General features: G+C 38.2%; 1 protein-coding gene across 1 annotated transcript in view; it reads right to left on the reverse strand.

Annotated features, from left to right (window-relative positions):
- Positions 1-846: 846 nt before the first annotated feature.
- PLA2R1 (phospholipase A2 receptor 1) overlaps positions 847-21457 on the reverse strand; it is a 528401-nt gene continuing 507790 nt past the window's right edge. Inside the window, exons 28-29 of the mRNA XM_053698351.1 lie at positions 19298-19336; positions 847-1631 (exon numbers count right to left, since the gene is read on the reverse strand). Coding sequence (XP_053554326.1) covers positions 1408-1631; positions 19298-19336 — 263 coding nt within the window. The 3' untranslated portion in view covers positions 847-1407. The remainder of the gene's footprint in view (positions 1632-19297; positions 19337-21457) is intronic.

Here is a 21457-nt window from a genome sequence, read left to right on the forward strand (position 1 = left end):
GCAGGGCAGCGGCTTCAAAGGCTAATAAGATACTAGCATGTATTAAAAGAGGTATTGATTCAAGGGAGGAAAGCATAATTCTGTCATTATATAAAGCCCTGGTAAGACCTCACCTTGAGTTTGGAGTGCAGTTCTGGGGACCAATTGCTAAAAAAGATATTGCAGAACTAGAAAAAGTTCAGAGAAGGGCCACAAAGCTAATAAGGGGATTGGAGAAATTAACCTATGAGGAGAGGCTAGCCAAACTGGGTCTGTTTTCTTTAGAAAAAAGGCGCTTGAGAGGTGACATGATTACTTTATATAAATATATTCAAGGCCCATATACAGAGATGGCAGAAGCTCTGTTTATTCCAAGAAAATTGTTTCTGACAAGAGGTCATAATTTAAGGTTGGAGGAAAGGAGATTTAATCTCCTGCAACGGAAACGTTTTTTCACTGTGAGAGCAATAAAATTGTGGAACTCATTACCAAAGGAGGTAGTGAATGCCAATACCATAGATACATTTAAAAATAGTCTGGATAAGTTTCTGTATACTAACAAAATTCATGGATATGATTGCTAGTATTAAATGGGTCACATTTTAATGGGGTTATTTAAGCTTAACTGGAGCTTTTTGTAAGTATTTTAGATTTGTATAGGTTGAACTCGATGGACTTCAGTCTTTTTTTCAACCTTATCTACTATGTTACTATGTTACTATGTAACATTGGAATGTAAAATATTTAAACTAAATACACAGTAAAACTTTCTAAAATATTAAAATTTAATAAAAATGTTCATATATGTATGTATATACATATATATATATATATATATATATATATATATATATATGTACACATTTTTATACATACACATATTCAGACATATATAGATATACATTATAGTCCTTTCCGTTCAAACACCTTGTCATATACCATATACCTTTTAACCCTTATAAAAAATATATACAAATAATTTTTATCAGCTAGTGTATATATGAGTGTAACACTTTATTTTAATGTATTCATTTTGTGTTTGATGCACATTTTATTTTAACTCTTTACACTAGGTTTCCACTCGTCCTAACCTGACAAGCACAAATTTAGTTTGAGCTTGAGCTAACACTTTTTTTATTTGAACTTGTAAGATGCACTCAAGTTTGAGCGGACACGATATTGGTTTTCCCAATCCGCACAAACAATAGCGTGACACTTGTAATCTAGCTCATGTTCGGTGTGGGATTATACCACATTTTGTCAAATAAATTGCTTTTTTTTTTTTTTTGCATGCTGGGTGAAATACATGTATTTTGCACTGCACTTTTAAACTGATAATATTACTTTTTCAGATATTCTGATATTCAGTATGTATATAAAGTGATCCCTTTATTTTTTTAAAAATGAATAGCTCTCTTGTCACATTTCTTAGTTCAGTTCCTTTACACTTCCACTTGTACTTTCCATTCCTGTAATGAGAATGCTATCTTCGGCATCAGTGGCTTGTGTATTAGATTGCTCATAGTACAGTTTAAATAAATCTGTCTTCGTGCAGGAGAAGCGTTTGTTGTACAGATACCAAACAAACAGAACCAAGAAAAACACCATCACTGATGTGACCACAGCAATTGGAATAATTGCATGGTTTGTTCCTGAAAGCAGAAGCAATACCATTTATTGATGTAGTTAGCTAAAAAAACACTGAGGTGTACACATTCTATGTAATTATATAAATCATTTGTGTGAAACATAAATCATTTGTGTGAAAGCCAAAAAAAAAAAAAAAAAAATCCCAGACCTTTTGGGAGCACTGTTTGTCATCACCTATCTATGCCCCTGGATATTATCCGGCAAATGTTAACAACACAGGGCTTGACAAACCCAGGAGCCACCCATTGGTACCCCCTGTTGGCCACTATCAGTCACACACACAGTTTTTGTTTTATAGTATAATGTCTGTGTACGTATGTATATATACTATATATATATACTATATATATATATATATATATATATATATATATATATATATATAGATGAACTCACTTTTGTGAGATACTGTATATATATATATATATATATATATATATATTATATATACAGTATCTCACAAAAGTGAGTTCATCCCTCACATTTTTGTAAATATTTTATTATATCTTTTCATGTGACAACACTGAAGAAATGACACTTTGCTACAATGTAAAGTAGTGAGTGTACAGCCTGTATAACAGCGTAAATTTGCTGTCCCCTTAAAATAACTCAACACACAGCTATTAATGTCTAAACCCATTGGCAACAAAAGTGAGTACACCCCCTAAGTGGAAATGTCCAAATTGGTCCCAAAGTGCCAATATTTTGTGTGGCCACCATTATTTTCCAGCATTGCCTTAACCCTCTTGGGCATAGAGTTCACCAAAACTTCAAAGGTTGCCACTGGAGTCCTCTTCCACTTCTCCATGACAACATCACACAGCTGGCGGATGTTAGAGACCTTTCGCTCCCTCACCTTCTGTTTGAGGATACCCCACAGATGCTAAATAGGGTTTAGGTCTGGAGACATGCTTGGCCAGTCCATCACCCTTACCCTCAGCTTCTTTAGCAAGACAGTGGTCGTCTTGGAGGTGTGTTTGGGGTCGTTATCATGTTGGAATACTGCCCTGTGGCCCAGTCTCCAAAGGGAGCGGATCATGCTCTGCTTCAGTATGTCAAACACTTGTCTTTGTAATTCTCACCTGGTTGCCGCCACACACGCTTGACACCATCTGAACCAAATAAGTTTATCTTGGTCTCATCGGACCATAGGGACATGGTTCCAGTAATCCTTGTCCTTAGTCTGCTTGTCTTCAGCAAACTGTTTGCGGGCTTTCTTGTGCATCATCTTTAGAAGAGGCTTCCTTCTGGGACAACAGCGATGTAGACCAATTTGATGCAGTGTGCGGCATATGGTCTAAACACTGACAGGCTGACCCCTTACCCCTTAAACCTCTGCAGCAATGCTGGCAGCACTCATACGTCTGTTTCCCAAAAACAACCTCTGGATATGACGCTGAGCACATGCACTCAACTTCTTTGGTTGACCATGGCGAGGTCTGTTCTGAGTGGAACCTGTCCTGTGAAACCGCTGTATGGTCTTGTCCACCATGCTGCAGCTCAGTTTCAGGGTCTTGGCAATCTTCTTATAGCCTAGGCCATCTTTATGTAGAGCAATAATTCTTTTTTCATATCCTCAGAGAGTTATTTGCCATGAGGTGCCATGTTTAACTTCCAGTGAACAGTATGAGAGAGTGTGAGAACGATAACACCAAATTTAACACACCTGCTCCCCATTCACACCCGAGACCTTGTAACACTAATGAGTCACATGACAATGTGGGACTTTTCCACTTAGGGGTGTACTCACTTTTGTTGTCAAAGGTTTAGACATTAATGGCTGTGTGTTGAGTTTTGAGGGGACAGCAAATTTACACTGTTATACAGACTGTACACTCACTACTTTACATTGCAACAAAGTGTCATTTTTTCAGTGTTGTCACATGAAAAGATATAATAAAATATTTACAAAAATGTGAGGGGTGTACTCACTTTTGTGAGATACAGTATATATATAGGGATGGAAAAATATCAGTATATTTTACTAGTCAGGGGTTAAAAGTCACTAGACCACTCAATGATAAAGATAGGACAAAGTCAAAATTGTTAATATATATGTCATTTATTCTTACCTGTTAAATTAATTTCTTTCTTGGTGGTGAGAGTCGAACCACAAGTCCATACTGTTGGAAATTCAATATCTGACTACTAGGAGAAGGCAAAGACACCCTACACCAAAATTGTTTAATCCCTCCCAATTCCCTGTACCTCACAGTCTATAGTATAGCCAAATAGAAGGAGCAACAGAATGGAACACTGGACATTTAAACCATATCCACATACCAACACAGAAGTTCTGGAAAACTGTATGAAGTGGGGATTCCTTTTAGACTTGAGGGGACAACTGTAACACAAACCTTATATATACCTCATAACATTGAGGTCTTTTTTTCTGTGTGCAATTTTATGTGATTACAATAAAAAAGTATGTACTTTTAAATACTACACTCAGATTGGTGTTTTGTTGTGCTCCATATTTATTCTTTCTATAGATTCTTTGATACATGCAGCCACAGAAATCACACCAGTGAGTAAAGAAGGAGCTACACAGCACAAAAGAGACTGAGTTGGTGTTTTCACTTTTGGAATTGGGTACATATCCTTTTAATGAATACAAACATCATAAAATATACATACATCCCCGTGTAGACACTGTATTATTGTATACAAAACATATTGATAGTATATTACTTATTGAAAGTTGATTATGTTTTGATTTGGGATTGTGCATTTTTTGGTGTTCTATACTACATGTATATTGGTTTTTGGATTGTAAAACAAGATATGGCACTTCACAAGAGAGAGTAGACAATTCATATACTCTCCTGGCAAAAGAAATGGCTAAAATAAATAATATCTTCCAACCAGGACAATAAATTGAATGTCCAATTTATGCATAGGCTCAAACAGAGAAGCTTGTTAAATTCTCAAAACAAGAGATTCCATATAGGGGCAATTGTTTCATTCAATAAAATAAAGCCTGAACAAAAGCTTGAATATCTGGAAGCCTAGAAATCTTACTATAGAATAACACAGCAAGAGCACAAAATGTGACATTTCAAAGTACTTGCAACCAAACCCATAGGCTATCCTGATAAAATTGAACAATACTAAGAATTGTAAACAAATGTCAATTAAAACCACTTTCAACAAACACACAATGGAACATAAATTTTTAATACTTTATATATATTCCTAGTAATAGGTTTACAAACCTGAATAAATGTATTACCCACTAAATCTGAAAAACCCCTTTGAGAAAAAATGAACCGTTGAATATCCAAGCAGTCATAATGAGAGATTTTAAAGAAAGAAGGGTCCTTGTGATAACAGATCTGGAAATTGAGGAAGACGCCATGGTGGAACACTGGACATTTAAACCATATCTAAATACCAAGTTCTGCGTGGCCATGCTGGTGTTAACAGAAATGGTCGATGTGTGTTCCTGCTTGAGACAAGCAATTACTCTCGGAAGGAGTACAATTTGAGGGAATAGATAAACTAGGTGAAATGACCAGGGAACTGCTGGACCAATGAACTACTTGAGGGTCTGTTACCTTGCCCCATACCTGGTAAACTTCTTATTCGATATCAGTCTACCCCCGGCAGACCACAACACTGAACCAACTGATCAAAAATCTCCTGATTAAGAGACCACTCCACTGAATGAAGAGGTTGATAACTCAAATAACTGATGGGACTGCCCATGACAAAATGTGAGAAACTTCATTCGTTGCTAGAGCACTGCAAGTACCTTCTTGGTGATTGATGTAGGCTACTGTAGTTATATTGTCCGATTGAAAATGAATGTATGGAACCGCTCTGAGAGACTGGCAAGTCTGGAGAGCTCAGAAAATTGCACAAAGTTCTAAAACATGTATTGGTAACCTTGACTCCTCAGGAGACCAAACCCCTTGCAATCACCGAGACCTAAAGACCACACCCCAACCCGAGAGATTGGCATCTGTGGTAATGATTTCCCATGATGGAAAAAAGAATGACATTCCCTAAGATATGTCCACCAAGAAAGAGATTGCATTACTGAATGATCCAACAGAATTATCTGAGAGAGATGATTGTAGTCCCGATTGCATTGAATTAACATCAAGAGCTGAAAAGGACGTAGGTGAAAATGCACTAAAGGGATGGCACCTAATGCTGCAACCATCAAACCCATCAAGGACTGAAGCTTTAGACAAGTTGATTGAATGAAGCTTGGGTTTGCGTTGCTCTGTAAAATACAGATGCATGGCAACAGAGTCTATAATTATGCCTAAAAAGGTTTTCAGATACAAAATGAGTATGAAAGTTCCCTCCTTTTTCAGAATGAAGAAAATATTAGAATAGAATCCCTGACCTTGTTCCAAAGGCAGAACTTCATAACAGGTGTTTATCTTAGTTTATATAAGGAGATCAAGCACAGATCTTCATAACTGTAAACTTTATTCAGAATGCTATACACACACACACACACTATGCAAGAGGCACTTCCTGACTCTACCATTGTGCACATAACAACAGGTTGATATGGTTCATACCAACTGATAATCTCAATATCACACATTTCCCTTTTTCTTTTCTTTTTAAACAACAGAAAACTTAAAGTACATTTTTTTTAACTGTAGTCTATGTGAAAAAACTTTAGTCCCTTTTAACATTGTTCAATTAGACGATTAGGTTTTTTGATATATCGACCTGACCTTGTTTGCATTGCATCACTGGCAGGCAAGTCAGTCGAGCTTTGCAAAGTTTCTCTGGCATCTTCATTCTCCAGGTGCAATGGAGTGTTCAATGTATCCTCACAGGTTTCCTTCACTGTCGAATTGTTGTGAACTGATGGAATAGCCATCAAATGTCTACAATTCCTATGTAAACATTGCCCATCATTGGTTTGAACTACATACAATCTTGGAGAATATTGCTGGATAACTGTCCCTTCAGTATTCCAGCTGTTTGAACCTTGTACTCGCACAGGAGTTTGTACCTGAAGATTCTCCAAAGGCTTTGCAGCTCGGTCATAGTATTCATTCCTTCAATTTGGTTTCTATTACATGTTTTTGTGGGAACCTTTTCCAAGGTTTCACAACTGGTACTCATGTGACCAGCTGTCTGCCAAACAATAATTCTGCCGGTGACACATTTTAAAGGAGTAGCTCTATAGTTAAAAGCCAGACATGGATCCTCGTCTGCATCTGTTGCTTTACAAAGTATGTTTTTCACAATCTTTACTCCAGCTTCTGCTAATCCATTTGCTTGTGGATATCCCAGGCTAGATGTTCGATGTTCAAATTCATAGGTACTGGCAAAAACCCTAAACTCTCTACAATTGAATTGAGGACCATTGTCTGATATTATTACGCTTGGAATGCCATATCTCGCCAAAATTGATTTTACTTTTTTGATCACTGTACTTGCTGACTCATCTTCTAATAATGCTATCTCTGGGTAATTAGAGAAGTAATCCATTACTAAGAAATAATGCTGATTTTTGAAAACAAACAAGTCCATTCCTAACTTTTCCCAGGGTGCCAATGGGTAGTCCGTATCCAGTATAGGCTCTTTAGGTAACTGAGGTCTGAATTTTTGGCAAGTCCGGCATTGAGTGATCATTGTCTTAATGTTTTCATTCATGTTTGGCCAGTACAAAATGTCTCTAGCTCGTCTTTTTGTCTTTTCTATACCTGAATGACCTTCATGTAGTCTTTTCAGTATTTGACTTTGCAAACTCGCTGGTACAATTATCTTTTGTCCTTTCAAAAGTACCCCTTTTATCAAAGATATTTCAGAAATGTATGGTCTATACAGTGATGGCATTAGTGTCTTAGATTTGCCACTAGAAACTGCTTTCTTCAATTGACTTAAAAGAGCATCTGTTTCTGTAGCCTGTTCTATTGCTGCCCACATTGCATTACTAAACGGGGCTGTCTTCAAGATCCGATTGACGTGAACAGTCACCTCTTTATGCAACTGTAAGTCCTCATTGTTAAATGGTAAGTAAGCTTGTGACAGAGCATCCGCTACCACCAACTCCTTGCCAGGTATAAAATCCAAGGTGAAGTCATACCTTTCAAGTCTCAGCAACAAACGTTGAATTCTTGGAGGTGCATCTATCAAGTCCTTTTGGTAGATGGGAATCAAAGGTTTGTGATCAGTTTTTGCTGAAAATACTCTCCCATACAAATAAACATGAAATTTTTCACATCCGTAAACTAGTCAATTTGAGCATATGATTTTTCAGTATCTGTCAATGCCCTAGATGCATAAGCCACAGGCATCCCGAGCCTTGATTTTGAAATAGAACTGCTCCCAATCCATTTTGTGAAGCATCAGTTGACAACTTTTGTTTTTGCTGTTGGATCAAAGAATTGCAGAGTTGGTGCAGTAGTAAGCATTTCCTTCAAAAACTTCCATTCTTTCTGGTGATTCTCTGACCATTCCCAGGCATAGTTTTTTCGGAGTAGTTGTCGCAATAGTAAAGTTTTGTCTGGTAAATTAGGTATGAACTTGCCAAGGTAATTCACCATTCCTAGTAAGCGTTGTATATCTTGCTTATTTTCTGGCTGTGGCATTTCTGTAATTGCCTTAATATTTTTCATGTCTGGTAAAACACCACCTCCCGTGAGTTGTTCTCCCAAATATTGAATTTAAGTTTTTCTGAATTGACACTTTGTCTTATTGAACTTCAAATTATTCTCCTTAGGAACATCTAAGACCATCTTTAGCCTTTCATCATGTTATTGCTTGGTTTTACCCCAGATCAGAATATCATCAATGAATACGGTTGTGCCTGGTATTCGTTCAAGAAGTTGCTGCATGGTACTATGAAACACTACTGGTGCTGAACACAAGCCGAAGGGCAATCGTTTGTAACAGTACCTCCCATAGGGAGTATTGAAAGTGCAGTGTTTCATGCTTTCCTCCTCCAGTGGAATTTGCCAAAATCCTGAGGATGCATCCAGTTTACTGAATACAGTTGCTCCACTTAGCTCCCCAAGCAATTCTGGTTTTGTTGGTAAGTGGAAGTGTTCTCTTAAGATGCTTTTATTCAGTTCCTTGGGATCAATACAGATTCTGAGACCCCCATCCGGTTTTTACACCAACACCATAGAATGAACCCATTCAGTAGGTGTCTTGATTTTCTTTATAATACCTTTATCCTCCATCCTGGCAAGTTCCCGTTTAAGACGATCCCTTAGAGCTACTGGAACATTTCGCATGGCATGCACTACTGAACGAGAACCTTCTTTTAGTTGTATTTTATGTTGCATTGGAAGACATCCTATTCCTTCAAATATTGCAGCATAGTCTGTTAATAAATGTTCTATGTCCTCTTCTTTATTAGTTCCATCAATGGCATTTACCCTTTTAATCAGTCCTAAAGTTTCACACATTTGAAGACCCAGTAGAGCTGGTTTGTTTCCTGGAACTACCAGAATGTTCATTTTATGCGTTTGATTTCCATATTCCAGGAACACACTGCACTTGCCAAGAACTGGGATAAAATCCCGATTATATGTCTTTAGTTTAACTGAGCTTTTCAGAAATTCTGGTTTGTTCTTCAATTGGTGATACTTGCTCTCAGGCATCAAATTAGCTTGTGCACCTGTATCAGCTTTGTAAGCAATATTAGTGCCATTTGTAATAGCTTCAATGACCCACTCCTTATCTGTAGCTTTGGTTAAGTCAAGTATTCCAATAAATAATTCTTCTGATTCCTCACTTTCTGACTGGTCAACAATGTGAACCGTTTTTTTAGCTTTACACATCTTTTGAAAGTGATTTCTTTTTCCACATTTTCTGCAGATTTGCCCATAAGCCTGACATTGTCTTATGCCATGCTGCTTTCCACATCTGGTACATAGCCAGTCTGATTCAGGCTGCAATTTTGCTGTTTGTGTGATAAAACTTTTTCCTTTCATTTTATTTTCATAATGTGGATGCATTTGTTTTTCCCCACTGTAACTGCCATTACTGGTGTTGCTGCTGTACTGTGGCAGAGTGTGCACACTTGTTCCTGTGCTGCCTCTGAACTTTGACAAATTTCTACTGCCTTTTCCAGTGTTAAATCTTTCTCTCTGAGCAAGCGTTCTTTAACCCTTATATTTCTGCAGCCCATGACTAACTGGTCTCTGATTAATGAGTTACACATTGGTCCATAATTACATGATTTACTCACTCTTCAGTTTTAAGTCTGTTACATACTCCTCAATAGTCTCTGTTTAATTCTGCATTCTACATCTGAAAAGATACCTTTCATAGGTTTCATTGTGTCTAGGTACACAGTACTGTTCAAATTTGTCTAGAACAACCTGATAAACATCCTTTCTTCATCTGTAAATGTGAAGGTGTTGTATACATCTATTGCTGCTGATCCTGCTACAGTCAGAAAAAGTGCAATCTTTTGTTCATCATCTTGCTCCTGAGCTCCTATAGCTCTAACATATAGCTGGAATCTTTGCTTAAACCTCTGCCATGCATCTTCCATATTACCAGTAATTTTCAATTCTGGTGGAGGATTTAACTTTTCCATCTTAATGTTCTGAATTATGCAGTATTAATATAAAAGTATGTAGTGCTGTTAGAATCAGTCAATTGTACAAGTTATGATGCACTTACTCAGTTCATGAGAAGAAGCTGTAGTCATTCTGCCAGATGGAAGCAGGGAACTCCTTATTCTGACACCTTGTTTTATTATAGTTTATATAAGGAGATCAAGCACAGGTCTTCATAACTGTAAACTTTATTCAGAATGCTATACACACACACACACACACTATGCAAGAGGCACTTCCTGACTCTACCATTATGATATGGTCCATACTAACTGATAATCTCAATATCACACAACAGGATCCCACTGAAGGAGGACAATCCACCTTAGAAGGAATAGCAGGAGTACTTATATGAGAGTGTAACATAAGTCAAACAAGAGTTGCAAGGCTGAGCTGGAGGACAAACAGTTGACATGTAACCTCACTAATCTGAATTTCCTCAACTACTTTCTTAGCCACTAGGTAGGAGCTCTTTTAGAATAGGAAGTTACCAGAATACAGTGGGGCAAAAAAGTATTTAGTCAGCCACCAATTGTTCTCCCACTTAAGAAGATGAGAAAGGCCTGTAATTTTCATCATAAGTATACCTCAACTATGAGAGACAAAATGTGGAAACAAATCCAGACAATCACATTGTCTGATTTGGAAATAATTTATTTGCAAATTATGGTGGAAAATAAGTATTTGGTCAATATCAAAAGTTCATCTCAATACTTTGTTATATATCCTTTGTTGGCAAAGACAGAGGTCAAACATTTTCTGTAAGTCTTCACAAGGTTGTCACACACTGTTGCTGGTATGTTGGCCCATTCCTGCATGCAGATCTCCTCTAGAGCAGTGATGTTTTGGGGCTGTCGCTGGGCAACATGGACTTTCAACTCCCTCCAAAGGTTTTCTATGGGGTTGAGATCTGTAGACTGGCTAGGCCACTCCAGGACCTTGAAATGCTTCTTACGAAGCCACTCCTTCTTTGCCTGGGCGGTGTGTTTGGGATCATTGTCATGCTATAAGACCCAGCCACGTTTCATCTTCAATGCCCTTGCTGATGGAAGGAGGTTTGCACTCAAAATCTCACGATACATGGCCCCATTCAATCTTTCATGTACACGGATCAGTCGTCCTGTTCCCTTTTCAGAGAAACCCCAAAGCATGATGTTGCCACCCCCATGCTTCACAGTAGGTATGGTGTTCTTTGGTTGCACCTCAGCATTCTCTCTCCTCCAAACATGATGAGTTGTGTTTCTACCAAACAGTTCTACTTTGGTTTAATCTGACCATATGACATTCTCCCAATCCGCTTCTGGATCATCCAAATGCTCTCTTGCATACTTCAGACGGGTCCAGACATGTACTGGCTTAAGCAGGGGGACACGTCTGGCACTGCAGTATCTGAGTCCCTGGCGGCGTAGTGTGTTACTGATGGTAGCCTTTGTTACGTTGGTCCCAGCTCTCTGCAAGTCATTCACTAGGTCCCCCGTGTGGTTCTGGGATGTTTGCTCACTGTTCTTGTGATCATTTTGACCCCACGGGGTGAAATCTTGCGTGGAGCCCCAGATTGAGGGAGATTATCAGTGGTCTTGTATGTCTTCCATTTTCTAATTATTGCTCCCACAGTTGATTTCTTCACACCAAGCTGCTTGCCTATTGCAGATTCAGTCTTTCCAGCCTGGTGCAGGTCTATAATTTTGTTTCTGGTGTCCTTCGACAGCTCTTTGGTCTTCACCATAGTGGAGTTTGGAGTGTGACTGTTTGAGGTTGTGGACAGGTGTCTTTTATACTGATAACAAGTTCAAACAGGTGCCATTAATACAGGTAATGAGTGGAGGACAGAGGAGCCTCTTAAAGAAGAAAATACAGGTCTGTGAGAGCCAGAAATCTTGCTTGTTTGTAGGTGACCAAATACTTATTTTCCACCATAATATGCAAATAAGTTATTTCCAAATCAGACGATGTGATTGTCTGGATTTGTTTCCACATTTTGTCTCTCATAGTTGAGGTATACCTATGATGAAAATTACAGGCCTCTCTCATCTTCTTAAGTGGGAGAACTTGCACAATTGGTGGCTGACTAAATACTTTTTTGCCTCACTGTATAAGAGTTAAGAGGAGAAAAAGGAAGTCCAGTGTAGGCCAGCCCAGGAGTAAAAAAACCCAGTGGGAAGCACTGTACAAACACAGCAAGGAACAACTAGGTTAGGAAAAATCCAGGATCGGCAACAATCGGACAAACGCAGTACTAAAAGATCAGGCAAAAGAGCGGTCCAAAAAAGCGTAATCCAGCCAGTCAGTATCTAGCAGTAAACAAAGTCACAACACACCCAGAGCTAAACTCTATAATCGGCAAAAGGGAAGCAGGAAGTGCTGAGTGAATATAAATGGAAAAGAAGCACCTATAGCAGCACTCACTTATAGAGAGTATGGGGAGGTAGGCACCCCTATCATTAAAATATAACTTTTAACGATCAAAAAAATATAAAAATCCATAGGAGATGGATAACACAAACAACATATAGTGTTAAAAACGGCACAGATGGATACCTACAAAAAACAACCCAAAGAGTGATGGTATCACTGGTAGTTAAATACTGGGATGAATATAAGGCCCCCTAATATTATATATGTGCATATATTAGTCTATTAAGACAATAGGGGGTGCCTATATATAGACCCTGAGTTACTGGCCTAATCCTGCATGTGGAACAATTTTCACACAAACGGATATGTAAAACTGTATGAACAATTCAACCACTAAAATAGAGGGGACACAGTCCTAATTACATATAAAGCAAACAGGCCAGAGAGATATACACAGAGACAAACCCAGTATAGTTAGCCTAATCCGCGTGTGGCACAAATTTCACACACACGGACAATACTAATATAAAACTAAAAAATATTTAAGGGAAAAGCCCAAAACAAGTAGTACCAAGTAATTAGTATTATAGTTAGGCTAAATTAACAGATCTATGTGGAACATATTTCACACATAGGGATTGTGTATTGAAGGCAGCGGTCGCCTGATGTACATTTCGCCGTAGCTTTTTCAAAGGCAAACAGGATGTAGGGTTACCTACCCTTATATAGCACATATAGTGGCCAATCAGAATGGGGTATTGTGTACACACGCCTATCTTAGCCTATCCGATAAAGGGATGAACCAATTGGTCCATCCAGTCATGTGAACATGTCACGTGATTACAGAGGATGACATCAGTAATGGCATCAGTGAGGGGGCGTTTATAATGCACGAATCACAGGACATGGGTGTGTTAGCTTACACAGTAAACATTGTCAGAGCTTATTGTGAAATAAATCCCATATTTGGTTATGACATAATAAACCACATAATCCCATTACATGTCATTGATATAGCAGTCATACATGTGTGACTATAGCAAACACCTTATAGCAGTTTTGAACAAATAACACTGGTGTGAAAGTTACTCATATTATATATATATGAAACCATACAGCATAGGTTGCTGCAAATGTTAGTCAGGTATTATGACTGTAATCAACATACATTAAACGTGCGCAAGTATTTATCTGTACATGGGAACATAATGTTATTTAACCAGTGTTTATATATGCATTTAATCAGACATATACAAAAAAGAAGTAGCACAAGATATTGTTGGAGCCCAATATTGTATAGGGTATATGATGTTAGTGATATCTGCAAATTATATATACGCCCAACAGTGTGGTAGTAACATAGGTAGCTTTTCATAGGTAAGCTCCAAAACTATTATTTTCATTCATGCCATTAGGTGTCATAGAATTGAACCAAAATATCCATCGGCTTTCAGCCTGTAATAACATCTGCTTGATATTACCACCCCGTATCACTGTTTTGATAACAAGCAGGATGGTCAGTTTTACTGACGGTTTGGCGTTATGATGCTTAAGAAAATGTCTGGCTACTGTTGTTAAGGTTTTCCCTTTATTGTTATCCTCAGTGCTATTTTTAATGTTGTTAATATGTTCACCCAGCCGGGTGCATACCTCTCTTGTTGTGATCCCCACATAGTATTTATTACAGTCACAGTGTAAACAGTATATAACATTCTTGGTTCTGCAGTTAGCAACATCTGTCAATTTTTTTCATACCTTTTGGGAATGTCTGTATTTCTTTACAGTTATGCATGTATTTACAGAAAGATCAGGACCCACAGCCGTGGGTTCCTGAGAAAGCTGTTTTCTAGTTCGTGCGTGTGAAGTGGCTTCTTACTAATTTGTTGCTAATAGTTGGAGCTCTTTTCCAACTAACTGCCACATATTCCCCAACCACATCTCTCAAGTCCTCATCAGTTCTGAGGATATCAGAATGTTTATTCAAAATATTTGGGATTTCTTTGTGTTTTTCATTATAAGTCGTTATAAACCTAATTTTCTGATAAAAATCAGTGGTTTTGTTTTTGGTTACTAGTAGGTTTTCTCTGTTCATTTGTAGCGCTCTATGGAATGCTTTTTTAATAACCTTACAAGTATACCCTCTGGTTTTAAGTCTGGCTCTTAGTTATTTGGATCGTAAAAAAAAAACGTGTTGAGGTCTGAGCAGTTCCTCCTCAGTCTCAGGAATTCCCCGACAGGTATCGTCTTTTTAGTGTGCCACGAATGGCAACTGCTAAACTCCAATATCGAGTTGGTAGCCGTGGATTTCCTATAGTTATCTGATTTATTTGTCCAGTGCTATCTTTTGTTAATTTAACAGCCAGGAATTTAACTTCATTTGGACTAATATAGTAAGTCAATTTTAAATTTGTCATTAGAGTTCAGAATGTCCAAATACTCTATAAACAATTGTTCGCTGCCTTTCCATAGAATCAGCAGGTCATCTATGTAATGCAGCCATGAAATTACATTATCAGTATATTTCATAAGTTGGTCATTGAATACTATTTCCTGTTTCCACCACCCTAGATAGATGTTAGCGTAGGTGGGGGGCACACGAGGAGCCCATGGCTGTTCCCTGAGTTTGTAAAAAGAATCTGTCATTGAAAACAAAAAAATTGTGTTTCAAGACAAATTCAAGAAGTTTAACAATGAAGTTGTTTCTGTCCTGTTTCTCTTGTGCTTCTATATTAAGAAAGAATTGTACAGCTTCACACCCTTTGTCATGTCTAATAGAGGTATAAAAAGATTCAACGTCACATGTGATTAGTAGTGTGTCTGTTTCAACAATTATATCCTCTAGTTTACTTAGTACATCCATAGTATCCCTTAAGTACGAGGATAAGGTTAATACTATGGATCTGAGACTTAGATCAAGGAATTTATTTGCTGGTTCACATAAGCTCTCTATGCTAGAGACGATTGGGCGTCCTGGTGGTTTGTCTTTGTTTTTATGGATTTTTGGTAATAGATAGAAGGTGGAGATTTTAGCATGTTTAACAGTTAAAAATGTCCATTATTTTTCTGTAATACAACCTTTTAATTTAGCATGGTTAATAAGATTATTGTACTGATTCATAAATACCATAAGGGGATTGGAGAATAATGGTTTATAACAAAGTTTGTCATTAAGCTGTCTCATAGCCTCTTTAATGTACATTTCTTTCTCCCAAATGATGACATAACCCCCCTTGTCCGCTGGTTTCAGCACAACATCACCCCAGCTTTGGATTTCAACTAGGGCTGTCCTTTCCTCCTTAGTTAAGTTGTCAATAGGTGTATTAGCCAAGTTAAGCAGTTCACTTGTTACTACTTTTAAAAAAAAACTCGATAAGAGGATATTTTTGGGGTGGCATAAATTGGAACTTTTTCTTAAGTACCCTGTCCAAATTTCGATCAGTATAGTTAACTGTAGCACTCTCGGTTTCTTCTAAGAGATCATATAGTATATTGAGTGTTTGTTGGTCAGTACAGTAAGTGTCCTACTGTTTACAGTACATTTTTTTCAGAGTTAATTTATGACAAAATAGATTTAAGTCCTTTATTAGAGAGAACTGATCAAGGCTAGGGGTAGGGGAAAAAGATAGTCCTTTAGAGAGAACACGAATATGATTTGGTGATAGTTCTCTCTTAGAAAGATTAATTATCTGTATGTTCTCATTACTCAAGTTTACCATCTTGGTCTCCGGGACCAGTCCTCCAATCCCCTGTGCTGGTTGTTGGACCTGTAGCCCCACATCGTTCTGTCCCCCTCCTTGTCCTTCTCCTGTTTGTCTGTTTATAGGTGCTTTTTTGGTTACCGTATTTCTGTCTAAAAAAAGAAGCCTGCTGTGTGCTATCTGAGGTACCAGTTGTTTCGCCGTTACTATCCTCTATGGCTGAGGAATCATTGTCAGAGGTGTTGCAAGGTTTAGTAGATGGTGTAGGGTTTGTTGGTCTGTGTATGTCATCCCAAGTAAACACTCTACCCTTTTCAAAATCCTTAATGTCTCTCTTTATTTTAGCACATTTAGTTTGTATAATTTCGGCTTCTTTTTTGCTGCCTAACATTTGCAGAAATCTATGCTGTATGGTTTCATATATATAATATGAGTAACTTTCACACCAGTGTTATTTGTTCAAAACTGCTATAAGGTGTTTGCCATAGCCACACATGCGTGACTGATACTAACATTAATGACATGTAATGGGATTATTTGGTTTATTATGTGATAACCAAATATGGGAATAATTTCACAATAAGCTCTGACAATGTTTACTGAGTAATCTAACACACCCATGTCCTTTGATTCGTGCATTATAAACGCCCCCTCACTGATGTCATTATTGATGTCATCCTCTGTAATCACATGACGTTCACAAGACTGGATGGACCAATTGGTTCAACTCTTTATCGGAAAGGCTAAGATAGGGGTGTGTACACAATACCCCATTCTGATTGGCCACTATATGCTATTTAAGGGTAGGTAACCCTACATCCTGTTCGCCTTTAAAAAAGCTATGGCGAAATGTACATCAGGTGACCGCTGACTTCAATACACAATCCCTATGTGTGAAATATGTTCCACATAGATCTTTTAACTTAACTATAATACTAATTACTTGGTACTACTTGTTTTGGGCTTTCCCCTTAAATATTATTTAGTGTTATATTAGTATTGTCTGTGTGTGTGACCAATCGGCCGTCAATCAACCCGATCGTACTCGATCGGGTTGAATTGTGGCGATGTCTGTCCGCCTGATCAGAGCAGACGGACAGGGTTATGGAGCAGCGGTCTTTAGACAGCTGCTTCATAACTGCTGTTTCTGGCGAGCCTGTAGGCTCGCCAAAAACACAGGCCCTCAAGCTCCATTTGGAGCTTGATAAATGAGCCTCTTTATGTTGTTTGTGTTATCTGTCTCCTACGGATTTTTATATTTTTTTGATCATTATTAAAAGTTATATTTTAATGATAGGGGTGCCTACCTCCCTATACTCTCTATAAGCGAGTGCTGCTATAGGTGCTTCTTTTCCATTTATATTAACTCATTACTTTTGGCACTCAGCAACAAAGCAATTTGATGATAAAAGTAAATTGTAAAGTTGTTTAAAATTGCATGCCCTTTCTGAATCATAAAGTTTACTTTTGACTAGACTGTCTCTTTAAATAGGCTGACTGGGATTGCTAATTACTAGCAGCTGCAGACCGGTGGAACTAGAGAAGCCAAAAAACACAAGTTAGATATAACAAAACCCAGTCAACTGCCTAGCACCTCAGCGGCCCTGGTTCACCTGTGGACATTACATGGTCACAGAGAAAGGGCATGACAACAGAAGCCAGTTTGCAAGGCATACATATGTTTAGAGGAATTAAATAATCTGTACACCTCCTTTCTAACGGGTCTGATAAACCTCCAGAAGGGACAGTCTGCACTTTGGTCTCATAATCAGGTTGATAATAAAGTATCAAATAAATGTGAATTAACAGAGATATATATTAAAGAGTAAATGCCACTGGTTCTAGTATTGAGACACGATACAACAGTATCAAGTAAGATTGCTATGAATAAGCCATATGGGTTCCAAACATTAGTCAAAAAAAATATCTTTAAAAAAATTATCATTAATTATGTAAATAATCCCCCCTCGCTCCTGGAGTAGAGCACTCTTACCACCTCCTGAAACATGTGGCAATGGGAGCAGAAAGAGAAGCATCCGAAGCAAGGGAATGGCTGCTAACGAGTGAGGAAGAAGGGAAGGGCACTATTCTGTAGCTCATCAGGAAGAATCTTTAACGCTTGTGCTGCCAGACCGTGACCGCACTGCGCTGTCAGAGCGACAAAATTAAGTGATAATAGCCCTGATGCACTGCCCCACAGCTGCACTTAAGACTAAATATATAGTACAGTGAATACACCAAAAATAACCCCAGATAACATGAAAATAACATAAAAATGTATAGCAGCCTAACTTGTCTCATACAAGTATCTGAAGTGAAATACATACTGACATGCATGACCATTGTATGGCCCCACAGGACTCTGCATCTGTGTTACCTGATTAATGTCCTCTGGCTAAGATATACATTAAGTATATGTACCTACAGATAGCCTATGGGCTGTGTCAGTGAAGGTACTTACCTGACAGGGCACCCACTCAACTGTGCTTCCCCAGCAGATAATTACAGCAATAGAGAGCCCATCCAGTACTGTAATAAACAGCAGATGATTTACTTTGTGAATGCAAAACCATGGCCAAACAGGAGGAGGCTGAAGGACCAGTCCAAACGACACCTGGGGCAGGCTTGTGATAAAAGGCTTCCATAGGAGGATTGCATTACACAGACAAATACTCTCCTATAACCCTCTCTTCAAAGTTTCACCTTATGAGGGGAACAATGGGAATCAAAGACCTCACTTTCTAAAAAGAATCTTGAGCACCTCAATTCTTCACCTTCTCCTGGAGAGGCAAAGAAAAAACTGTGAGGTACGAGGAATAATAAACTAAAAAACAAAATGCAGGTTCTAGGAAAAATATTACATATTAAAATATGTTCTCTCTCATTCAAGATGGTCTCTTTTTATATATTTCCAAGGTGCACAACTAGTCAGAGGCCACTTTAAATAAGCAGTACAGCCCTATACCCAGCCAATGCAGCTTCTGATTGGCTGCACTCAGCTAACCTGAGCTCACATTATCAGGGTACCATTTAGAATAGTTATAATATAAAAATTAGACTTACTTTGGGTGGGGACTGGCTGGATTTCATCATGTTTATAGTCTGCAAAAATATATATAAAACATTCTTATTCAGTGGTTCTATGAGTTCATTGATTGCATAAAAAATTTGAAAACTTTGCCAAAATATTATATTATGTAACCATCATTATAGCCTACATCTGAAGGTAATATATAAAACATACAGGAATCCATTCCAATTAAGAAGTTTCCATTGCATATTATATTGATTGGTAGAATTCATATTAATTGGAATAATTATGATAAAAAAAAAAAACACGCAAGTTGCTATAAGTTTTCATGTGCAAATTCAAACTATATTGGAATAGGGGCCATAGTGAGGTATCTTATATGCTCTACTTTATTTTTGTGGTCTGCCAGCATTGTCTGTGTGTTTGCCCAGTGATCACAATCCCAAAATGCTTCAGCGGTAAATACCTTAAAGCTTGAAATCATTACATCCTGAAAATAACACAAAATTTGTTATCTACATCATTAATCACTCAATTTGAAAATCGAAACATCAATTATGAACGACGAAGTGATGTTAATAAGTGACAAGTGCAATTAACCTGTTGTGTTCCAAAACCATAGACAAATGTGTGTATGTCTCTTTAACCCTTTAAGTGCACGTGGTTGTCATTCACACAATGTACTGTATATAGCACAGATGATGAAAACATGTGGCTTTCAGAGCTCATTGCACCCCCCCACTCTTACTCCGTCCCCCTTGGTGGTCTAGGGCTACGGCATTGTCCGGAGAAGCCGTTGACGTCACTAAGCCCCAGACAGCCCCCAAAATGTGTAAGAAAGGACAATAGGGCTTAAAGGGACATGAAAACCAAAATTTGTCTTATATGATTTAGGTAGGATATACAATTTTAAACAACTATTATCAAATATGTTTCATTCTATTGGTATCGTTTGTTGAAGGAGCAGCAATGCACTACTGGTTTTTAACTGAACACATGGGTGAGCCAATGACAAACGGTATATATTTATATGCAGTCATCAATCAGCAGCTAGAACCTAGGTTCTTTCTTGCTCCTGCGCTTTCCTATATAAACCTTTCAGCAATGGATAATAAGAGAAGGAAGCAAATTAAATAAGAGAAGTAAATTGTAAAGATGTTTAAAATTGTATTCTCTATCTAAATCACGAATGTCTAATTATGACTTTACTGTCCCTTTGAGGAGGCTGATATTCAAAATCCTCAATCTCAGCTCTCCTAACCCCTAGAAAAGCGAGTGCCTGCTCTTTTAAGCAGTGTGTGTCTTAGCAGTTAACATTTAAACACATTTTGTTTGTAAACAAATAATAAAAAAAATAAACTCAGCACATATATACCTTATACTAGGCCATCAAAAAGATCTAGAGATCCGGACAACCCCTTATTGTAAAACTCCTAAGCCCCTAAAAGTTATACGGCTAGATTTAGAGTTTTATCGGTAACGACCCGCGTATCTAACGCAGGCTTTTTTCCCCCCCCACACCTTTTAAATATCGCTGGTATTTAGAGTTCACAGAAGGGCTGCGTTAGGCTCCAAAAAGGGAGCGTAGAGCATATTTACCGCCATTGCAACTCTCAATACCAGCGGTGCTTACGGACGTGGCCAGCTTCAAAAACGTGCTCGTGCACGATTCCCCCATAGAAAACAATGGGGCAGTTTGAGCTGAAAAAAAACCTAACACCTGCAAAAAAGCAGCGTTCAGCTCCTAACGCAGCCCCATTGTTTCCTATGGGGAAACAGTTTCTAAGTCTGCACCTAACACTCTAACATGTACCCCGAGTCTAAACACCCCTAACCTTACACTTATTAACCCCTAATCTGCCGCCCCCGCTATCGCTGACCCCTGCATATATTTTTTAACCCCTAATCTGCTGCCCCTAACACCGCCGACCCCTATATTATATTTATTAACCCCTAATCTGCCCCCCACAACGTCGCCCCCAGCTACCTACAATAATTAACCCCTAATCTGCCAACCGGACCTCACCGCTACTATAATAAATGTATTAACCCCTAATCCTCCTCACTAACCCTTTAATAAATAGTATTAACCCCTAATCTGCCCTCCCTAACATCGCTGACACCTAACTTCAAGTATTAACCCCTAATCTGCTGACTGGACCTCACCGCTACTCTAATAAATGTATTAACCC

This window comes from Bombina bombina, chromosome 1 (assembly GCF_027579735.1).
Source record: "Bombina bombina isolate aBomBom1 chromosome 1, aBomBom1.pri, whole genome shotgun sequence".
NCBI classification, from domain to species: Eukaryota; Metazoa; Chordata; class Amphibia; order Anura; family Bombinatoridae; genus Bombina; species Bombina bombina.